The 21,802-nt window shown below is 33.8% G+C and overlaps 1 protein-coding gene across 2 annotated transcripts in view; it reads left to right on the forward strand.

Annotated features, from left to right (window-relative positions):
• The window catches only part of RAB3GAP1 (RAB3 GTPase activating protein catalytic subunit 1), a 94,026-nt gene that overhangs the window by 19,030 nt on the left and 53,194 nt on the right, over nucleotides 1-21,802 (forward strand). For both annotated transcript variants that reach the window (XM_074363566.1, XM_010973223.3), the window contains exons 4-5: nucleotides 17,730-17,862; nucleotides 20,220-20,298. In XM_074363566.1, the coding sequence (XP_074219667.1) occupies nucleotides 17,730-17,862; nucleotides 20,220-20,298 (212 nt within the window). The remainder of the gene's footprint in view (nucleotides 1-17,729; nucleotides 17,863-20,219; nucleotides 20,299-21,802) is intronic.

Here is a 21,802-nt window from a genome sequence, read left to right on the forward strand (position 1 = left end):
TTTTTATCCTTTTGCATTGGCTGTTCAGTTTTCCCAGCACCATTTATTGGAGAGACTGTCCTTTCCTCATTCCATATTCATGGCTCCTTTGTCATAAATTAATTGATCATACATGCATGGGTATATTTCTGGACTCTCTATTCTGTTCCATTGATCTGTATGTCTGTTTTTATGCCAGACCCACTGTTTGATTACTATAGCTTTGTGGTATAGTTTGAAATCAGGCAGCATAATGCCTGCAGCTTTGTTGTTTATCTCAAGATTAGTTTGGTTTTTCAGGGTCTTTTGTGATTCCAAACAAATTTGAGGATTGTTTGTTCCATTGTGAAAAATGCCATTGGACCTGCATATTAGTTTTAAAATAGGTTCTTCCCTAAAAAATACCTTTCATAAATGGAGATTGTTTATAAATCAAGGACTGTCTTAAGTTACTTTCATTTAGTTTTAAATTGTGAGCATCTTTTCCTCCAAATTTAACCATATAGTAGGAAAAGAATACAGTCTGATGAAAACTGTACATCTCATGGCAACTTCTTTCCAAGTTCCTGGCTTTTTAATTGTAGCAACTACTCAAGGTTTCACACTCCCCGCTTTCTCCTTTCCTTTCAGATAATTTAAAGGTTTGCGTTATTTCTGGAACTAGCTTAGGATTCCCACAAGTGCTACTTTGGGTTAATACTTGTCCTAACTGTCCATCAGTCTCTATCTTTGCTGCAAATTGAAACCAGAACTTAGTATTCTCTGTTCTTCATATTTGTGGCCATGTTTTATTAGCCACCTAGCGTTCTTACCCATGACACAGTTAATTATGCACAGAGACCCTGAGTACCATCTTGGATGGTATTAAGTATCTTAGATTCTAAGTACTTGTCTAAGAGGCTATCTTCTATTGTAATTTAGAACTTTTTTCATCATTTCTGAATTTTTACATCATTTCACAATAGGTAACATTTATTGAGTGCTCACTGTATGCTAGGCACTTTCTAAGCAATATATATATATATATAACTATATATATATATATAACTATATATATAACTATATATATATATAACTATATAACTATATATATATATATATATAACTCATTTAACCCTCAAATCTAATTATAAGAGATAGATACTACTTTTATTATCCCCACTTTATAGATAAAAATTGAGGCACAGAGAGAAAAGTAACTTACCCAAGATTCTTTCGCTAGTAAGTAATAGAGCTATTCTGTGAACCCAAGAGATCTACCCTAAGATACTATCTTCCCAGTATAATCACTGGGCTATAGTACTTTCTGACTGTCCTTTTTTGCTCACTTCTTCCTCCTTTCACGTTCCCTACTGTAGCTCTTTGCCATTTAGGAATTCTCCTAAACTAACATTGTAATCATGTTATAAGCCTACACAGAAGCCTTCAAAGGCTCTTCACTGCCTACAAGTTAAAGTCGAAACTCTTAATGATATTTGTAGACAGTCATTGTCAGGTCTCTCACCACCTTGTTTTTTTTAACTCTATTCCTTGTAGGAAACTTCAGCTGAATGGACTATTTGTTCCCTAAAATTTATGTTCTATTTTCTACCCATTATCTGTTCTTTCTTATCTGCCTTACCTTACCTAAAGGCTAACTGGGATCCAATTTTCTGAATGAATCCATTTCTGACTCACTCAGCTGGCATTTATCCAGCCGTTTCCTTAAGTTCTGACCCATATATTGTTCTCCCTGTTTGTCTTGTTTGCATATGTACTATTGAATTTTTATGTGTAAATGTGTGTGCATCTATCTATCTGTCTTAGCTTCTAGTGGAAGATCTGGGCTGTGATAGGTCAAATTCCAGCCATATCACTTAATGATATGGTAACCTTGGACAGGTTTTTAAATCTCTGAACCTTTTCTCATCTATGAAATGGGGTTGAAACTTATATGACAGTGTTAGGAGATTTTTATGTGCACATACACAAGCATGCACATACACACATAATTACATATAAATTATTTTGCTTAGGAGGCCCTCAGTAGGTGTTAGTTCCTATCCTAAAGGTCAGCGAAGTCTGTACAGTCTGCTTTTACTTTTTAAAAATGTAATGAACTTCAAGTATATTGGATTAATTAAAATCCCTGGGAATATTCATAAACGTGATGCATGTATAAACAAATAAGGTCATCTGTAAAAATGATGACGTCAGATCAAAAAAGATAAAATGCTTGGGATTAAACTGCAAGTCATGCTGACTCAGAAGTATAAATTCTGGCTGCTGAAGTAGGCCCAAGCTCCTGTTAGAGCTGAGTGCCCGAGTTGGTGTTCAAGAGTACTTGTTTCTTTTAAAGGAGACTTATTTGTGTCAACCATTGTGGCTTGTGCCTACTTAAATCTGCTTGGCTCGTTTTCTTCCCTGAGGATTAGCCTGTGATACTTGGTGTGGTTCTCTTGTAGTTGGCTGTGTCCCCTTTCCCTGGCTCTCTTACTGTTAGTTTTTGTGTAGTTGAATGTTCTCTGGATGAATTGTGGTTCTCTATTGATTCAGGAGGGATTAATCTCAAATTCCCTTTTTGTTTCCAAGTTTCCCTTGTTAGGGTGTTTTAATAACCCTCTGAAACTAAAGTCAAAGCTGGATGCAGGAGAGCTTTTGGACTGAGCCTTAATATTATTACCCTCTCTACTGTGCTTTTAGTGGGATAATTTTAACCCAGGCTGAGGGCCAGCCAGGCTACTTGTGAAGAGTGGAAGATATACATAGATGGCTGTTTTTTTTTTTAATGATACAATTTTTATTGATTTCTAGTTGCCATGATCAAAGTGTCTATACCCATAATTGCATAATAACACTGAACTGGAAACTTTCCCATGAAACAGATATTCACTAGTGTTATAAAGCATGTCACATGTTACAGTCATTTCACATCAAACAAAAATTCCTCAAATGTAGCAGGTCTCCTTCATAATTCAATGGGTGGAGACAGCAAAGCATAGTCAGCCTTCTAGATTAAATATGTTCTTTTACATTTTTGCTGTATTTTGGAAGTAACATTAGCGGTCACCAGGTATATGTTGGAATTGAGTTCTAGGTTTTTATTTGTACCCTACTTTGCCAGCATACTTGCATATTTGTTTTGTTTTGGGAAAACTGCTTGAAAAGCATATGTTTTAGAGTCATGTGTGACTACAGAAACACGTGTTTGTATTATTTTGGAAATAGATGAAATGTCCAGTGAGGTTTTTTAAAAATCTTATTTGTTTTCAAAGAAGATTCCTGTGCATTCAGATTTAAACTGCTGGGGATCTTTTCAAATAGTAGATAGATGCAAAATATTGTGATTATGAGAAACTTCTCGGTCTAAATTTTTTATTGAGATATAATTTATGTAACATACAGTTCACCAATTTAGGTGTGCAATTCAGTATTTTTTAGTATACTGACAGTTTTTAATTTTGGAACATTTCCATCACTCCCCAAAGAAGACCCATACCTATTAGCACTTCTCCGAGCCCTAGGCAACAACTAACCTACTTTCCTTCTCTGTAGATTTGCCTATTTTGGACATTTTGTATTAATGGAATCATACAATATATTACTTTTTGTAATTTGGCCTTTTTCACTTAACAAAGTTTTCAAGTTTGCTTATATTGTAGACTTATTAGTATTTCATTTCTTTTCATTGCCGTATAATGGTCTGTTGTATGGCTATACCACTTTTATTTATCCATTCATCACTAGATGGAAATTGCATTGTTTCTGCTTTTTGGCTACTGTGAATAATACTGCTCTGAAAGTTTATGTACAAGCTTTTTGTATGGACATATGTTTTCATTTCTTTTGGTTATATACCTAGGGTTGTAATTGCTGGGTCATATGGTTACTTTATTTTTTACCTTTTGAGGAATTTTGGGTCTGTTTCAGCAAAGCAGCTGCACCATTCTACATTTGCACCAGCAACATATAAGGGTCCTGATCTCTCTACATCATCACCATCACTTGTTACTGTCTTTTTTTTAAATTGAAGTACAGTTGATTTACAATATTATATTAGTTTCAGGTATGCAACATGATTCAATATTTTTTATAGATTATACTCCATTTATAGTTATTATAAAATATTGGCTATAGTCCATGTGCTATACAGTTTATCATTATAGCTTACTTATTTTATACATAACAGTTTGTACCTCTTGATTTCCTGCCCCCTATCATGCTCCTCCCCTCTTCCCTCTATCCACTGGTAATCACTAATTTTTCTTTGTATCTGTAATTCTGTTTCTGTTTTGTTACATCCATTTGTTTTATTTTTTAGTTTCCACATGTAAGTGATAATGTACAGTATTTGCCTTTCTGTGTCTGACTTACTTCACTAAGAGTATAGCCTCCACGTCCATCTCTGTTGTTGCAAATGGCAAAATTTTGTTCTTGTTTTATAGCTGAGTGATACTACATTGTATATGTACACCATATCTTCTTTAACCATTCATCTGTTGATGGGCACTTAGTTTGCTTCCGTATCTTGGCTATTGTAAATAATGCTGCTATGAGCATTGGTGTGCATGTATCCTTTATAATTAGTATTTTCATTTTCTTCAGCTGTATACCTAGAAGTGAAATTACTGGATCATATGGTAGTTATGTTTTCAGTTTTTTGAGAAGTCACCATACTGCTTTCCACAGTGGCTGCACCAATTTCCATTCCCACCAGCAGTGTATGACAGTTCCCTTTTCTCCACATCCTCACCACCATCTGTTTTTTGTGGTCTTTGTGTGATAGTCATTCTGACAGGTGTGAGGTGATATCTCATTGTGATTTTATGCATTTCTCTGATGTTTTCATGTGCCTGTTGGCCATCTGTATGTCTCCTTTGGAAGAATGTCTATTCAGGTTTTCTGCTCACTTTTGATTTTTTAAATACTGAATTGTATGAGCTGTTAGTATATTTTGGATATTAACCCCTTGTAGATTGCATTGTTTGGGTTGCTCCCATTCTGTATGTTGTCTTTTTATTTTTGTTTATGATTTCCTTTGCAGTGCAAAAGCTTTTAAGTTTGATTAGGTCCCATTTCTTAATTTTTGCTTTTATTTCTTTTGATTTGGGAGACTGATCTATAAAAATAATTCTTATGATTTATGTCAAAGAATGTTTTGCCTATATTCTCTTCTAGGAGTTTTATGGTATCATGTGTTACATTTAAATCTTTAAATGTGTCTGGTGTGTGGGAATGCTCTAATTTCTTTGTTTTACATGTAGCTGTCCAGCTTTCCCAACACCACTTGTTGAAGAGACTGTTTTTTCTCGATTGTATATTGTTGCCTCCTTTGTTGTAGATTAATTCACCATTGGTGTGTGGGTTTATTTCTGGGCTCTTTTCTGTTCCATTGATCTTTGCATCTGTTTTTGTGCCATTACCATGCTGTTTTGATTACTTAGCTTTGTGTTGTCTAAAGTTTGGAAGGGTTATACCTCCAGCTTTATTCTTTTTTCCTCAATTACTTTGGCAATTTGAGGTCTTTTGTGGTTCCATATAAGTTTTAGGATTATTTGTTCTAGTTCTGTGAAAAATATCATAGATATTTTGATAGGGATTGTGGTTAAATCTGTAGATTGCTTTGTGTAGTATGGTCATTTTAGCAATATTCTTCCAATCCAAGGGCACAGGGTATCTTTCCATTTATATGAATCATTTTCAGTTTACTTTATCAGTGTTTTATAGTTTTCAGCATATAGATCTTTCACCTACTAGGTTAAGTTTATTCCTAGGTATTTTATGTTATTTTTTTAATGCAATTTTATTTTATTTTTGAGGGGGTTCAATTAAAACTTTTATTCCTATTAAAATTTTTTTAATTTTATTTTTTATTGAAATGTAGTTGATTTACAGTGTTAGTTTCAGGTGTACAGCACAGTGATTGTTACATGTATACATACATATTTTTTTCTTTGGCTTTTCCATTATATGTTATTATAGAAATTGAATATAGTTCCCTGTGCTATAAAGTTTCTTGTTTATCTATTTTATATATGGTAATGGGTATCTGTTAATCACAAACTCCTAATTTATCCCTCCCCAGCCCTTTCTCCTTTAGTAACCATAGTTTGTATTCTATGTCCGTGATTTAATGCAATTTTAAATGGGATTTTTTTTTTTTTACTTTCTCTTTCTGATAGTTCATTATTAGTGTATAGAAGCAAAGCAGATTTCTGTATATTAATCTTGTATCCTGCTACCTTGCTGAAATCATTTATTAGTTCTAATAGTTACTGTGTAGATACTTTAGGGTTCTCTATAGAGTATCATATCATCTGCAGATAGTGACAGTTTTACCTCTTCCTTTCCAGTTTGGATACTTTTTCTTGTCTGACTGCTGTGGCTAGGACTTCCCAATACAATGTTAAATAGATGTGGTGAGAGTGAGCATCCTTGTTTTGTTCCTAAATTTAGTGAGAAGGCTTTCACTTTTTTACCATTATTATGTTGACTGTGGCTTTGTTGTAAATGGCCTTTATTATGTTGAGATAAGTTCCCTCTATACCCACTTTGAGAGTTTTTATCATGAATGGATGTTGAATTTTGTCAAATGCTTTTTTCTGCATCTGTTGAGAGGATCATTTGGCTTTTGTCTTTTTTGTTTGTTTGTTTGTTTTGTTTTGTTAATGTGGTGAATCACGTTGATTGATTTGTGTATGTAGAACCATCCTTGTGACCTTGGGATGAATCCAACTTGATTATAGTGTATGATCCTTTTTATTTACTGTTAGATTTGTTTTGCTAATATTTTGTTGAGTTTTGCATCTATATTCATCAAAGGTTTTGGCCTGTAATTTTCTCTTCTTTGTAGTGTCTTGTCTGGTTTTGGTATCATGGTAATGGTGGCCTATAGAATGAATTTGGGAGTGTTCCCTCCTCTTCATTTTTTGTGAATAGTTTGAGGAGGATAGATATTAGCTCTTCTGTATATGTTTGGTAGAATTCTGTGAAGCCGTTTGGTCCTGGATTTTTGTTGCTGGGAGTTTTTTGATTACTGATTTAATTTCACTACTGGTGTTCAGTTTATTTAGATTGGTTCTTCCTGATTCAGTCTTGGAAAATTTTGTGTGTCTAGAGATTTATCCACTTTTTTCTAGGTTGTCCAGTTTGTTGGCATGTAACTGTTCGTAGTATTCTCTTACAGTTTTTTGTGTATCCATGATATCAGTTGTAATTTCTCCCCTTTCATTCTTGTTTATTTGGGTCCTCTTTTAAAAATTAGCCTGGCTTATCAACTTTGCTTATCATTTCAAAAAAAACAGCTCTTGGTTTTTATTGATCTCTGTGTTTTGTTGTTGTTGTTTTCTTTTTTTGTGTGTGTGTGTTTCTATATTTTTCCTCTTGTATTATTTCCTTCCTTCTCCTGACCTTGGACTTTTTTCTTTTTTCTTTTTTGTAACTTCTTTAGATGGTAGTTTAGGTTATTTGAGATTTTTCTTATTTCTAGAGGAAGCCCTGTATTGCTGTAAACTTCACCCTTAGAACTGCTTTTGGTGCATCCCATAGACTTTGAAAAGTTGTGTTTTTATTTTCATTTCTCTTTAGATATTTTCTGATTTCCTCTTTGATTTCTTTATTGACCCCCCCCTTTTTTTTTTAAATATATTACGTTGTTTGGTCTCCACATGTTTCTGATTTTCCTATTTTCCTTCCTGTAATTGATTTCTAGTTTCATACTGACGTTATTGGAAATAATGCTTGATATAATTTCTGTTGTCTTAAATGTGTTGAGACTTGTTTTGTGGCCTAGCATGTAATCTATCCTGGAGAACATTCCGTGTTCACTTCAAAAACTGCAGAATAAACATTATTTTCGATGGAATGTTCTGTAAATTTCTCTTAAATCTGACTGGTCTAATGTGTATTTTTAGACTACTGTTTCCTTATTGATTTTCTTTCTGGATCATCTGTCCATTGATGAGGGGTGTTCAACTCCCCTATTAGTACTGTATTACTGTCAATTTCTCTGTGTCTGTTAATATATGCTCTATATATTTAGGTGCTCCTATATTAGGTTCATATATGTCAATGAATGTTATATCTTCCTCTTGCATTGATTCCTTTATCATTATATAATGCCTTTCTTTGTCTTTTGTTATAGACTCTGTTTTAAAGTTAACTTTGTCTGATATGAGCATTGCTCCCTACTTTTCTTGATCGTTTCTATTTGCATGAAATATCTTTTCCCATCTCCTCACTTTCAGTCTGTGTGTTTTAGCTCTGAAGTGTAGGTAGCATTTAGATGGGTCTTGTTTTTTTATCGTATCAGCCACCCCATGTCATTTAATTGGCGCATTTAGTCCATTGGCATTTAAAGTGATTATTAAGTATGTACTTACTGCCATTTTGTTACTGATTTTCTGATTGTTTCAGTGATTCTTTTCTTCTTTTCTGTTCTCCTTTTAGTTTCTTCCCTTGTGGTTTGTCGATTTTCTTTAGTGGAATGCTTGGGTTCCTTTCTCTTTAGTTTTTGTCTATTGTGGTTACCAAGTACATATATTTTGACCTCTAACTGTACCTACTTGTTTTAAACTGATAGTCATTTAATAAAGTTCAAACTTTAAAAAGTTTAAAAGATCTGCATTTTTATTCCCCTCCCTCATGTTTTCTGTTTTTGATGTTATGTTTACATTTTCATGTTTATCCCTTGTTTATTGTATTTGTAGTTGATTTTACATTTTTGTCTTTTAATCTTTGTGCTAGCTCATCTATGTGGTTGATCTACAGCCTTTACTACATATTTACCTTTACGAATGAGATTTTTCCTTTATTGTAAATTCTTACCTTTTGTTGTAGCCTCTTCTTTTCCATTTAGAGAAGACTTTTATACTTCTTACAGAGTTGATTTGGTACTGATGAACTCTTAGTTTTTGCTTGTTGGAGAAGTTCTTTATCTCTCCTTCGATTCTAAATGATAACCTTGCTGGGTAAAGTATATTAGATTGCTAGCACTTAAAATATATCATGGCACTCCCTTCTGGCCAGCAGAGTTCCTGCAGAAAACTCTGCTGATAGTTTTATGGGGGTTCCTTTGTAAGTGACTATTTGCTTTTCTCTCACTGCCTTTGGAATTCTTTTTAACTTTTGCCATTTTAATTATGATATGTCTTGGTGCTGGTCCCTTTGGGTTCATCTTTTATGGGGCCCTCTGTGCTGTCTATATCTGATATCTGTTTCCTTCTTCAGGTTCAGAAAGTTTTCAGCCATAGTTGGATCAGATACATTTTTGACTTTTCTTTCTTCTCCTTCTGCAATCGCTATAATGTGAATGTTTATATGCTTGGTATTGTACCAGGGCTTCCATAAACTGTTCTCATTTTTAAAATCTGTTTTTCTTTTTGCTGTTCTGATTGGCTAGTTTCCATTATTATATACTCTAGACCACTTATATGTTCTTTTGTATTACCCATTCTGCTATTAATGCTTTCTAGTGTGTTTTTCACTTCAATTATTGCATTCTTCAGCTCTGATGGATTCTTTTTTATATTTTCTAGTTTCTTGTTAAAATTCTCATTGTGTTCATCTGTTTTCTTCCCAAGTTCAGTTACTGTTCTTACACTAGTGATTTTAACTTTTTATCTGGCAAATTATCTCTGTTTCATTAGTTGTTTTTTCAGGTTTTTTTTTTTTTTTTTTTTTTTTTTGTTCTTTTGTTTGAAACAGATTTCTTTGTCTTCTCATTTTGCTTAACTTTCTCTGTCTCTATGAAATTAGGTTAAAGTTACCTGTCATGGTCTTGAAGGGGTGTCCTTATGTGGGAGCATCTTTATGCATTCTGAATGTGCTCAGTGGCTTTCGAGGGAGAGCTGGATCTGATATGAGCATGGGTCATGAGAGATGGCAGCTATCACCTTGGTGGGAAGTGGGGCTGGAGATGGAGGAGCTAGAACCAGAGCCAGAGCTTTGCCTGTGCTTGGTGGCTGACATATCCCTATGGGGGTTGGTCCGAAGGTACTGGAGCAGAAGCCTTCAGGGTCAGTCCAAGCTAGTTCCACTCCCTCTAAATGTGCGCTTTCTCCACTCCTGGCAGTGGCACCTTTGTCCCAAAGGGGAGCAGCTCTGAAGCAGTAGGGGCCAGAGCAAGTGCCTGATGTGGGCTGGGTTGTGTCCTGGGACAGTCTCCACACACCAGTTAGAGGTCTAGACAGCCTCCCATCTACCACCTCCATAAGCACCAGCCTCACCTGGCTCCATCCCCACAAAATGCACAATGGCAATGGCAGCCTTTGTTCTTGTGGGGAGCAGCACCATAGCTAAAGGAGCTGGAGCAGGTGCTTGGTATGGCCCGGGGTGCACTTTTGTGTGGTGTGGGAAACTGACCAGAGCCCAAGGAAGTTTCAGTCTTCTTCCTTTACCTTGTTTCTGGAAGTAAGCAAGCATGTGTGTGTATTTTTCAGGAGCAGGATCTCAGTTTCTTATGGCCCTCCTGTAAGTCTCACTGGTTTTCAACCCAGCTAAGGAGACTTGTCTTTCTGGCATTGGACCCCAGGGCTGGGGTGCCCAATATGTGGCTTGGACTGCTCACTTCCCAGGGAAAATCTCTGAGCCTGTGATATCCCACTCTTCTGTTCCCCTCCTAGTGCTGCGGGTTCTGATTGCTTCTCCTTGCTTTCTACTGGACTTTGGTTCTTTCTTCTAGCTTGGTTGTAGAAGAGTCTGTCAGTCTCCAGTTATTTTCAGTATGAATTGCTCCACATGTAGCTGTGTTGTGATGTGTTTGTGTAGGGGAGGTGAGCTCAGCATCCTTTTACTCCACCAGTTGATCTCCTTTATTATTATCTTTCTAACTATAGCTATCCTAGTGGATAGGAAGTAATATCTCATTGTGGCCTTGGTTTGCATTTTCCTAATGGCTGTTCATGTTGAACATTTTCTGATGTTCTTATTGACCATTTGTGTATCTTCTTAGAAAAATGTCTATTCAGATCTTTTGCCCATTTTTAAGTTGGATTGTCTTTTTATTATTCAGTTGTAAGAGTTCTTCATATATTCTGGATACAAGTCCCTTATGAGGTATGTAATTCAAGATATTTTCTCCCATTCTCCATGTTGTAACATGTGTCCTTGTGGGTTGTCTTTTCACGTTCTTGATGGTATCTATAGGTTTTGCTCTTGCATTTAGAATATGTGATCCACTTTGAGTTAATTTTCATGACTAGAAATGGGTCCAAGTTCATTTTTTTGCATGTGGATATTCAATGGTCCTAACATAGATGCCTTTTTAATATTTATTGGTATTTCAGTGTTGCAAACATTCAAATGGATTTCCTCTATCAGTGCATGAAAACTTTGATTTTCAGCTCTATACCAAGTGGTTGTTTACCCTGGCTGTACATTAGAATCACTTGGGAAGCTTTTGAAAAATTCTTATATTTAGGCACAACCTGATTCTTATTTAATTGGTCTGTTGTGGAGCCTGGTTATCAGTACTTTATTTTAAAGCCTTGTAGGTGATTATAAATTCTAATTAGGTTGAGAACCACAGCTCTGTGCTCAAAAAAAATGGAAAAAAAACTCACTATGTTTTATGCTTTACTATATTTTCCTCCTTTTCAAGATTGTGTTGCTTTTGTCAGTAGAAGAAAAATTTAATAATTTGTTAAACAATAATTTAAATAGATTTTTAATTTAAAAATGAAAGATTACATTTTTAATGGTACATTAAGATGTGAAATTTGGTTCTGATAACAAGTAAATCTTAAAGATGGCTTATGTTTAGTGTTAATAGAGACTCTCTTAATCCAGGAAGGCTGTGAGTTTACCTATCTGTGTCTAACCTATACAGTGATAAAGTTAATTTCACTAAGAAACTCACTTTGAAGACTGTGATGGACATATATCAGTTCAAGTCAGAGAGAATACCTTTTTTTTTTTTTTTAACATTTTTTATTGATTTATAATCATTTTACAATGTGTCAAATTTCAGTGTTCAGCACAATTTTTCAGTCATACATGGACATATACACACTCATTGTCACATTGTTTTTCTCTGTGAGCTACCATAACGTTTTGTGTATATTTCTCTGTGCTATACAGTATAATCTTGTTTATCTATTCTACAATTTTGAAATCCCAGTCTATCCCTTCCCACCTCCCGCCCCCCTGGCAACCACAAGTCTGTTGAGAGAATACCTTTTGGATTGGGTTGTGTGCTATTTCAGGTTGTTAGACTAGATCTCAGTCTATACGTTTAGTATACTTACTGAAATACACTGATATTTTCAGTGTATTTGGGAAATATGGGAGATTTTCTGAATATGGAAAAAGGTAATTTCTAAGATACTTATTAAGCACATAGGCACTGTTAAGTTCTGGGCTGCAAAGAATAGAACATAGTTTTTGCTCTTCACAGTCTAATGGAGAAATATGCATATAAATAAATGACTAGAATAAGATGCTATTCTAGTGATTTGAACAAGACAGAATCATTACCTTTCATGGAAATAATCATGGCAGACTTTCTGCAAGAAGTAACATTTAGGATGAGATAACATTTTGAGGAATGAATATATAAAAGTGTGCTAAGAGAAAATAGAGAAGAGCAGGATAAATAGTCTCTGCAGTGTCAAAGAGAAAGCACACCTCTGGGGAAATATAAGTTATTAGGCATTGTAACACTAGGTAGATGCAAGATAACTGTGGGAGATGGTAACTGGGTAAAGGAATAGGCCAGCTTTGCAGGCTTTGTATTTCTGCCAGAGTAGGTGCATGCCACCCTTAGATGTGCTTGTGGTGAGCCACTTGTGTATTATAACTTCTAATTATATTACATGTTTACATTCCTTTTAAATGTTTGTACATATGATACATAAAGCAAAAACAATCTATTGATACATGTTGATTAATTTGTTAATAAAAATATACATATATGGAGACGGATACTCAAAATCTTTTACTGATAGAATACGTGATTAAACACCTCTAGAGGCCACTATATAACCACTATATAGTGGTTATGGAAATCCACTAATGTATTTTAAATGGAAGAGGAACAATACCAGGTTTGTATTTTAGGAGGATAACCATGTGGAAGAAGGATTATAGGACAGAGATGTGGAGACCATCCTATAACAGGAAAGCTGTTAAAATAGTCTGGGCCTGACATTGTAAAGGGCTCAACTAAGAGAGTGATCTTCATCTTGCTGAGGTCTTGGGCCCTCCAAAGTTCTGACTGAGAATATTTCTTGTCCCTTTTTTTTTTTGTATATATATATATGTATTTATTGAAGTATAGTCAGTTTGCAATGTTGTGTCAATTTCTGGTGTACAGCATAATGCTTCAGTCATACATGAACACACATATATTTGTTTTCATATTCTTTTTCACCATAAGTTATTATAAGATACAGAGTATAGTTGCCTGTGCTATACAGTCCAAACGTTTATCTATTTTGTGTATAGTAGTATCTGCAAATCTTGAACTCCCAGTTTATCCCTTCCCACCCTCTTCCCCCTGGTAACCATAAATTTGTTTTCTATGTCTATGAATCTTTTTCTGTTTTGTAAATAAGTTCATTTGTCTTTTTTTTTTTTTTTTTTAGATTCCACATATAAGTGATATCATATGGTATTTTTCTTTTTCTTTCTGGCTTACTTCACTTAGGATGACAGTCTCCAGGTCCATCCATGTTGCTGCAAATGGCATTATTTTATTCTTTTTTATGGCTGAATAGTAATTCCATTGTACATATATATACCACAGCTTCTTTATCCAGTCATTTGTCGATGGACATTTAGGTTGTTTCCATGTCTTGCCTGTTGTAAACAGTGCTGCTATGAACATTGGGGTGCATGTGTCTTTTTGAGTTAAGATTCCCTCTGGATATATGCCCAGGAATGGGATTGCTGGATCATATGTTAAATCTATTTTTGGTCTTTTGAGGAATCTCCATACTGTTTTCTACAACTACTGCACCAAACTACATTCCCACCAAGAGTGTAGGAGGGCTCCCTTTTCTCCACAGCCTCTCCAGCATTTATCATTTGTGGGCTTTTTCATGACAGCCATTCTGACTGGTGTGAGATGATAACCTCATTGTAGTTTTGATTTGCATTTGAGAATATTTCTTAATTACCTATAATTTATTGAGTAAGTTGAAAGATAACTGGAAAGGATTGTTGGGTCCAAATTATGATGATGTTAGTACATGTTGTTCTTACATAATTACCATTATCTTTTCTTTGGAAAAAAAAGCATCTGCTCCCTACCTGTCACATTTTCCTCAGAAGTTATAATTTTCCCCCATGTCTCCTTATCTCTTTTTAGTGGGTATCATACTGATTTTTTCCTTTATTGGGTTATAATTTACACATAGTAAAATGTACAAAATTCAGGTATACAGTTTATTTTGATAGATGTATGTACCCATGTTACCACCATCTAAAATAAAAATATAGAAAGATTCCTTGTTTCTCCAGTCAATTCTGTAAGTAACTGTCATTCTTTCTTCCTTCACTATATATTAGTTCTACCTGTTCTTGAGCCTCATATAAGTGGAATCATACATCATGCATCCTTTTTGTCTGACTGTTTTGCTCAACATAATGTTTTCAAAATTCATCCATGTTGCCCTAATCATTCTTTGTATTATATGACTGTACCACAATATGTTTATCCTTTCTCCTTTAATATTTAAATTTTCTCCAATTTTTTACTGTTAATAATAAAGCTGCTGTGAACAATTTGGTGAACATATGCTTTGATTTTTCCTGAATATATTAGCAGATTTGCTGGGTCTTGTGTTCAGTTTTATTAGAAACTGTCAAACTGACTGATATGAAGTGATACCTCATTATAATTTTGGTTTGCATTTGAGAATATTTCTAATATTCTAAAGTACAAGATTGTACCATTTTATATTCTAAGCAGTTTATGAGATTTCAAGTTGCTTTATATTCTCTCTGACACTTGGCATTGTCAGATTTTTATTTTTATTCATCTTATTGGGTGTGAAGTAGTGTCTCATTTTGGTTTTAATTTTCATTTCACTGATGACTGCTGATATTCAATAATACCTAGTTATTTTTCACAGTTAACTGTATTTAATAGTCATTCATAACTGCTAAGTATCTGTTCAAGTATTTTGCTCATTAAAAAATTGAATTGTTTAGTTTTTAAAATTATCATCATATACATAGTTGTGAATCTTGTCAGATATATGTATTTTGAATTTTTTTCTCCAGCCCATGGCTTCCCACTCATTTTCTTGTGTCCTTTGATAAGCAAGTTTATCTTACTGAAGTTTATTTTCTCAGTTTTTGATTTTAATTGTTAGTGCCTTTTGTGTCCTGTCAAAGGAATCTTTGCCTATTTCAAGGTTGTGAAGATACTGTGCTTTCTTTCATATGAATATCTAATTATTTCAGAACCACTTATTGCAAAGATTGTCCTTTCCCTCCTGAATTGTAGTAGCTCCTCTGTTAAAAAAACAAAGTATTGGTGTGAATGTATTTCTGGACTGTGTTACGTTTCATTGATCTATTTGTCTTTATGCCAATATACTGTCTTAATTGCTATAGCAATGTAAGTCTTAAAATCAAGTAGTATACTTTTTCATCAAAATTATTTGAGCTAATTCTAGGTTCTTTGGATTTTCATATTAGTTATAGAATCAGCTTGTCAATTTTTATGAAATTTTGATTAAGGATTTTGATTAGGATTTTGTTAAAGTTATAGGTCAATTTGGAGAGAATTGACATCTTAATGATGTTGTGTCTTCCAATCCATGTACATGATGTATTTCTGTTTAGGTCTTTAATATCTTTTAGCAGTGTTTTGAGATATTTTTAGGTAGAGTTCTTGCTCATCTTTCATTAAATTTTTTCCCTAGATATTTATAAGAGTGGTATTTTAAAAAATTTCATTTCCCAGGAGTTTGCTGTAAGTATATAAAAATAAAGGTGATTTTTGTATACTGACCTTGAATTCTACAACTTCATAATCTCATTAGTTAGTTTTAGTACTTTGTAGTTTGGATATTTTATGTACATAATCAGGTCATCTGTGAATGGAGACAGTTTTATTTCTTTCTAGTCTATATGCTTATTTCTTTTTATTGTCTGCTTATGGCCATTAGAGGTTATTTTTGATGAATTAGTAGATTAATTTTGAACTAGAGTTGTCCTTTGTGTGTCGAATAGTTAATATACACCATACTGGAATTTGGTGTCAAGTGATTGTATCATAATGGAATTGCAGAATGGAGGTTGGAGTTTTGTTTTCCAGTTAAGTTAAATTATCTTAAAAAGTTTGTTTTGGATACAGAACCTGGATGCCCTCTCTTTTGAACAGAACCAAATCCACTTGAGATAGCTGTTTGATAAGGTCACCAGTAGTACCTAGAATCCAGGCTTAGGGTCGGATAGTGTTTCTTTGAATCATTTAAAAAGAATATTCAGATTTTCTGCAAGCTTGAAAAGGGGACTTATCCCTCATTCTGGACCTTTCCCCCTACTGTAGTTTTAGCTTTCACTGCTTTATAGTGGGCATTCCTCCTAGCAAACCAAGCTCTTATTTATATCATTTATTACTTGTTACAGTTTGAGACTTTTGGTACTGGCCATATATATCTTAATTTAACACAGGTTAACCTCACTTTAAAGAGACCTAATATATAAAAATCATAGTTTTTGATATGTATCATACATGGTATTTATCCTAATAAAGAGATTGCTATTTGATGTATTCACATATGATATTCTTAGGACATTTAAAATATGATTTAACTCAATTCAGAATTGTAAATACTTTGCTAGGAACACACATAAAACTGTTGGGTGTTAATATGTTAGGTGTGATCACATTTGTTAAAAACTCAGTAACTCACAGAATCATTCCTTACATATTTTCTATCTAGTTTGGGACTCTGTGATTGGAAGTTGCTGGGTTGGTGTTTCTGAAGTGGTGCTATGCTGTAATGACTGTATACCTCTCTCATGGAGAGAATAGCAATGGGAGATTAGAGGCCTTGTGGGAAAAAAAAATCCCTTTTTATAATTACATTGTATAAGTAAGGGGGCTCTTTGGAACCTTTAATTTAAATGTTTTCCAATCATGATGTTGCTATTTAAATAAAAATGTTTGAATGCCAAAGCTTGGTAAAGAAGCTTGCAGAAACCTGTTGAGCAAGTGAGTGCTACAGATGTCATATCACTTAAGTTGATTTTACAGGCTTTTTTCTGAAGCATTTCTAATGTCCAGCAATGCTGTGTACTACATAGTGATATTATTAGTTTTGTGATTTTTGTAATAAAATTATATTTTATTGCTATATATTTTTTTCTGATTTTTACCATTTATGAAATTTAACAATTTTCAGTTAAAAGTTACTCATAGAGATCCTGCTATTGGAAGAAAGGGTTTTGAGAGTTTTTTTGATGAGAAGAGGCATGAGATTTACTGTATATTCATGATTTTATATAAAGACTCATAAAAATTACTTGAAAATTATAATATTGTAAGTCACTTTATAATTAATATTCTAGGGGAACTTTCTTTTTAAAGGAACACTGTGATAAATCATTTATAAAATAACTTCCTCTTGGTTTTATTCACCTCTGTATATTTTTCCTTTTCATTATGGGGAGGATAAATATAGGATGAAACTTCTAGATTAATGGGCAGAAGAAGGGCAAAAAAAATCGGTGGTTAATAAATCTAATGGTAACTACTGAATTACCTTTCAATAGTTAAGGCAGATGCTTTTTCTTTTCTTTTTTGTTAAATACAGGGTATATTTACTTCTGGCACATGGGAAGAGAAATCAGATGAAATTTCATTTGCTGACTTCAAGTTCTCAGTCACTCATCATTATCTTGTACAAGAATCCACAGATAAAGAAGGAAAGGATGAAGTATTAGAAGGTAAGTTTTTACTGCTTATTTTTAAACTCGACTTGTAAGAGTGATTGTAATTTTGAACTGTGAATTTAGTTCTCTTTATTAAGTAGTATCCTCTGGAGATGTTTTACATATGCAGAGTTGTTTCACTGTATCTGAAGTAGAGTATGATCTTTGCAGAAGAAGAATCACACCGTCGTTCATTTTAAAATTAATTAAATCAACAAATAGTTATTGAGTACCTAGTATGTGCTAGGGACTCTGCTAAGCCCAATTGAAAAAAGAAATTTACTTTCCAGTAGGGGAGATAAGGTCTATAAGTAAGTAACAATAATAGGAGGTAAAAAGTGATAAGTGCCATCCCAAAGCACAGAGTTGTACTGGAGTGCAGAGCAGAAAAGATCGCTTTTAATCCCGAGAGATCAGAGAAGATGTTGTGCAGAATAAAACAACTAAGCTGGGCTTTGAAGGATTAAAATAAAAGTTACTTACTGATTAGTCAGTGGCATGTTTTAGATATACCCCATACTTTGGAGTTAGATCATGTGGGTTAAATTCTGGTTTTTCTACTTACTTGGCCTGTCTAAACTTGACTGATTTCATTAATAAAATGAAATAATACTATCTGGAGGGTTAATGGGAAAATTTAATAAAATACTGTACATAAGCAGCAATCTCATGATTAGTAATGTTACAGGCTCTGTACAAGCACTGCAGTTAGTATTCAAGTTGGGAAACATCCTCTGCAGCATAATAAAGGATTTTAAGTTAGTTTCTTTCCCAAAACATTTATTTTATTTCTTAGGAGTAATTTACAAACTTGCAACTTGAATTTATATTATCAATCATTTTAAGGGAAAGATCCATTTTAAGAGAGTCTTTTTTAATATAATAATCTAATAATGTATTGCTGACTTGAAATGCTGTAACTTCTAATTTTGAATTAATATTTTAATTTTGTTAAATTTTGTTTTGCCTACTTAAAGTGAAAAGTATCTCAGTACTTGACCCATGCTAGGTACTCAGTAAATAGTGCTTATAGTTGTTAATACGTCACATCATCCAACGCTAGTGTATAACAGTGAGTAAGCAAGGTATTAAAAAATATGAATTTTGTATCTGTTGGTCAAATATTCTTCATTCACTCAGAAGATAAATATGCAGAATATGTTTTAAAAGTTTTTCTGTCAAAATATTATCATTTATAAGTGCACGCCTGAAATATTTGTGCCTGTTCTTGTATAGGAATAAAATTGTTACCTCTTTTGTTATATATGTTATTCTCACAGAAAAAAACAATTAGATAGGATCTGCATTTAGATTCATAAGCTAAGAGATAATACTGACCACGTGTATACATATGTTAAGACAGTTATACAGCAAAATAAAATAATTAACCAGAATATGAATATGTGTACTTGAGAAATAAGGGGTGAGGGAAATATATAAACTGGTGGGAAGTCCGGTAATGGCCCAGAGATTTCCAGCTCCTACATTCTACTGATTAATGAAAGAAACTGTTTAAGGTACAGAAATCTTAAGTGTTGTTAATTTGAAGAAAGATCATACATCACGGAAAAGTTGTTGTAATAAGGAGGCTTAGGATCAGTGTTTCTGAGATGAATAAATGAAGGAGACTGTGGTATGAGAGAAGATGAATGGATTTAAGATAGTTAAGGCCTTATTGTTGCATGCATGTATATATTGGGCAGTTTTAATTTGGTTGTGATTGAAGCTGTAACTGATGGTAGAAGTTACAAGCAAACCATCAGATCAGTTAATTTGGAGGTAGACCTTTAAAAGTATATTATCAGAGGTCAAAAGATTGGACCACTAATCTTTGATTTGTTAGAGTTGCTTATTGCTTTAGGTAAGTAGAGCATCAAATCGTTAGTGTTCTGTTCTTTTTGCAAACTAACAAAATATAAATTTGCTAAGCAATTATGGCTGTATAGCAAAAGTAAGTCTTTTTAATGAACATTCTTTATGCTTTGAATTTACTATGCATTTATGAGTATAAATAATGATCATTGAGATTAATGTCTTATTAGCAGGTAGCAATGCATTTATGTATATAGGTTATACATGGGAAGCTGCTTAGTGGTTTTACAGGAACATTTAAAAGTTGCCAGGAGTGAGCAAAGGATAGGCATAGGAGGTGATACAGAGTTGACAGACTTCTAAGTACAATCTGAAGAAAAGAGAGAGATGGAGACATTAGTGTCCCTCCAAATCTTAGGGTTAGCCCTAGACATAAATCTTTTGCAAACAATTGCAAAAAAAAAAATCGCAAAACTGCAAAATGATTTCTTTAAATCATACTGTATGATTCTGCCTTAGAATGAACATACTAACTTTTTCATTATCAAATGTTTCTGCAGATACTATTCCACAATCTATGCAAGATTTGTTGTGTATGAATAATGACTTTCCTCCAAGAGCTCATTGCCTGGTAAGATGGTAGGTATATATTTTACTCAGATAACTTTAGTATGTTGGGGAGGCCCCCAGGCTGCCCCCAGGTTCTGTGATTTGCTAGAAGGATGCACAGGACTCAGCATGTAGTTGCACTTACTGCTATGGTTTCTTACAGTGACAGCATTCAGAGCAGAATCAGCAAAGGGAAAAGGTGCCTGAAGCAAAGTCTGGAGGAAGTGCAAGTGCTTAAGAGTCCTTTCCTAATGGAGTCTCACACAGGACATATTCAATGCCTTTAGCAACAAGTTGTGACAATACATATGGAACATTGTCTACCAGAGAAGATTGTTGGAGGCTCAGCTTTCCAGTTTTTAATTAGGGGCTGGTCACATAGGTACCCTCTGACTGGTACATAGCAAAATTTCAGACTTATAGAAGGAAAGCAGTTGTTCAGAATAAACCATGTTGTTTGTACAAATAGTTTAGGCACAGTTAAGTCTTACCAGTTACGGAAAATGGTGAGACTTCTCCCCGAATCCAAGTTCCAGGTGCCAGACAAAGGTCAGCTTTGCGAGTAGACCTTTCTAAACATAACAGTTATAGGTCTGCTGTAAACTCTTTTCTGCACAGTATATGTAATAATCTAGGTTGTGCCTAACTATAATTCTGATGACTAGCATAGAACACTTCAGTATCATGGAAAATTTAATATATATTGTTGGAAATGGAATTGAAATAAAATGTTGATCTCAGTCATAACACCAAAACTCATTTCTCAGTTATAACTGTGATACATTAATATAACAGGTATATCACATTTGAAAGGTCTTTCAATCTTTTAAAAGGTCTTTTTCTCTTTTTTAATTATTGACAGTATCTCTTTATTTATTTTGGAGAGGGTGATCTTAAAACATACTACCACCAAAATGGCCCAAGTATAAGTATATGGTCAATAAAGAAGACCTCGTTAAAGGAAATTTATATATACTGTTTTTAAATTATTCTGTTGGTGTGAGTTGGTCTTTTGATTTTTTCATTAAGCAATTTCTAAGGAAGGGAAAACAATGCTATCTGTGTTTCTCTTTTCTTCAATTGTGATTACTAAATCAAGTAGATTATATAGCACATTAAAAAAAATTATTTGCAAGTGCCAATAAACTGGGTAATGTTTCATAAATATTCCTGTTATTTTACTGTGATCTTTTAAAAACTGTGAACTTAGCTATAAAAGGAATTTAATAAATAAATTACCCATTGAATTTAACCCATCCACATTTTCTTCTGGTCTTCTAAAATGTGAATACATACGCTTGACATGACAAAATATATCAGAAGGCAGCATGATATCACAGAGCATGCATTTGCATGCTTTCATTCATTCAACATTAATGAAACACCTACTCTTTGGCCAGACAGTGAATTAGATAAACTTATGTTTAATTTCTAGCTCAAGTGCTTGTTATCTCAGCAACTTCAGGCAAGTTACTTAATTTCTGTGCGTTGGTTTCTATAATAAGTAATGTGCACCTGTGAGAATTAGTAAGAT

This window comes from Camelus bactrianus, chromosome 5 (assembly GCF_048773025.1).
Source record: "Camelus bactrianus isolate YW-2024 breed Bactrian camel chromosome 5, ASM4877302v1, whole genome shotgun sequence".
NCBI lineage: Eukaryota > Metazoa > Chordata > Mammalia > Artiodactyla > Camelidae > Camelus > Camelus bactrianus.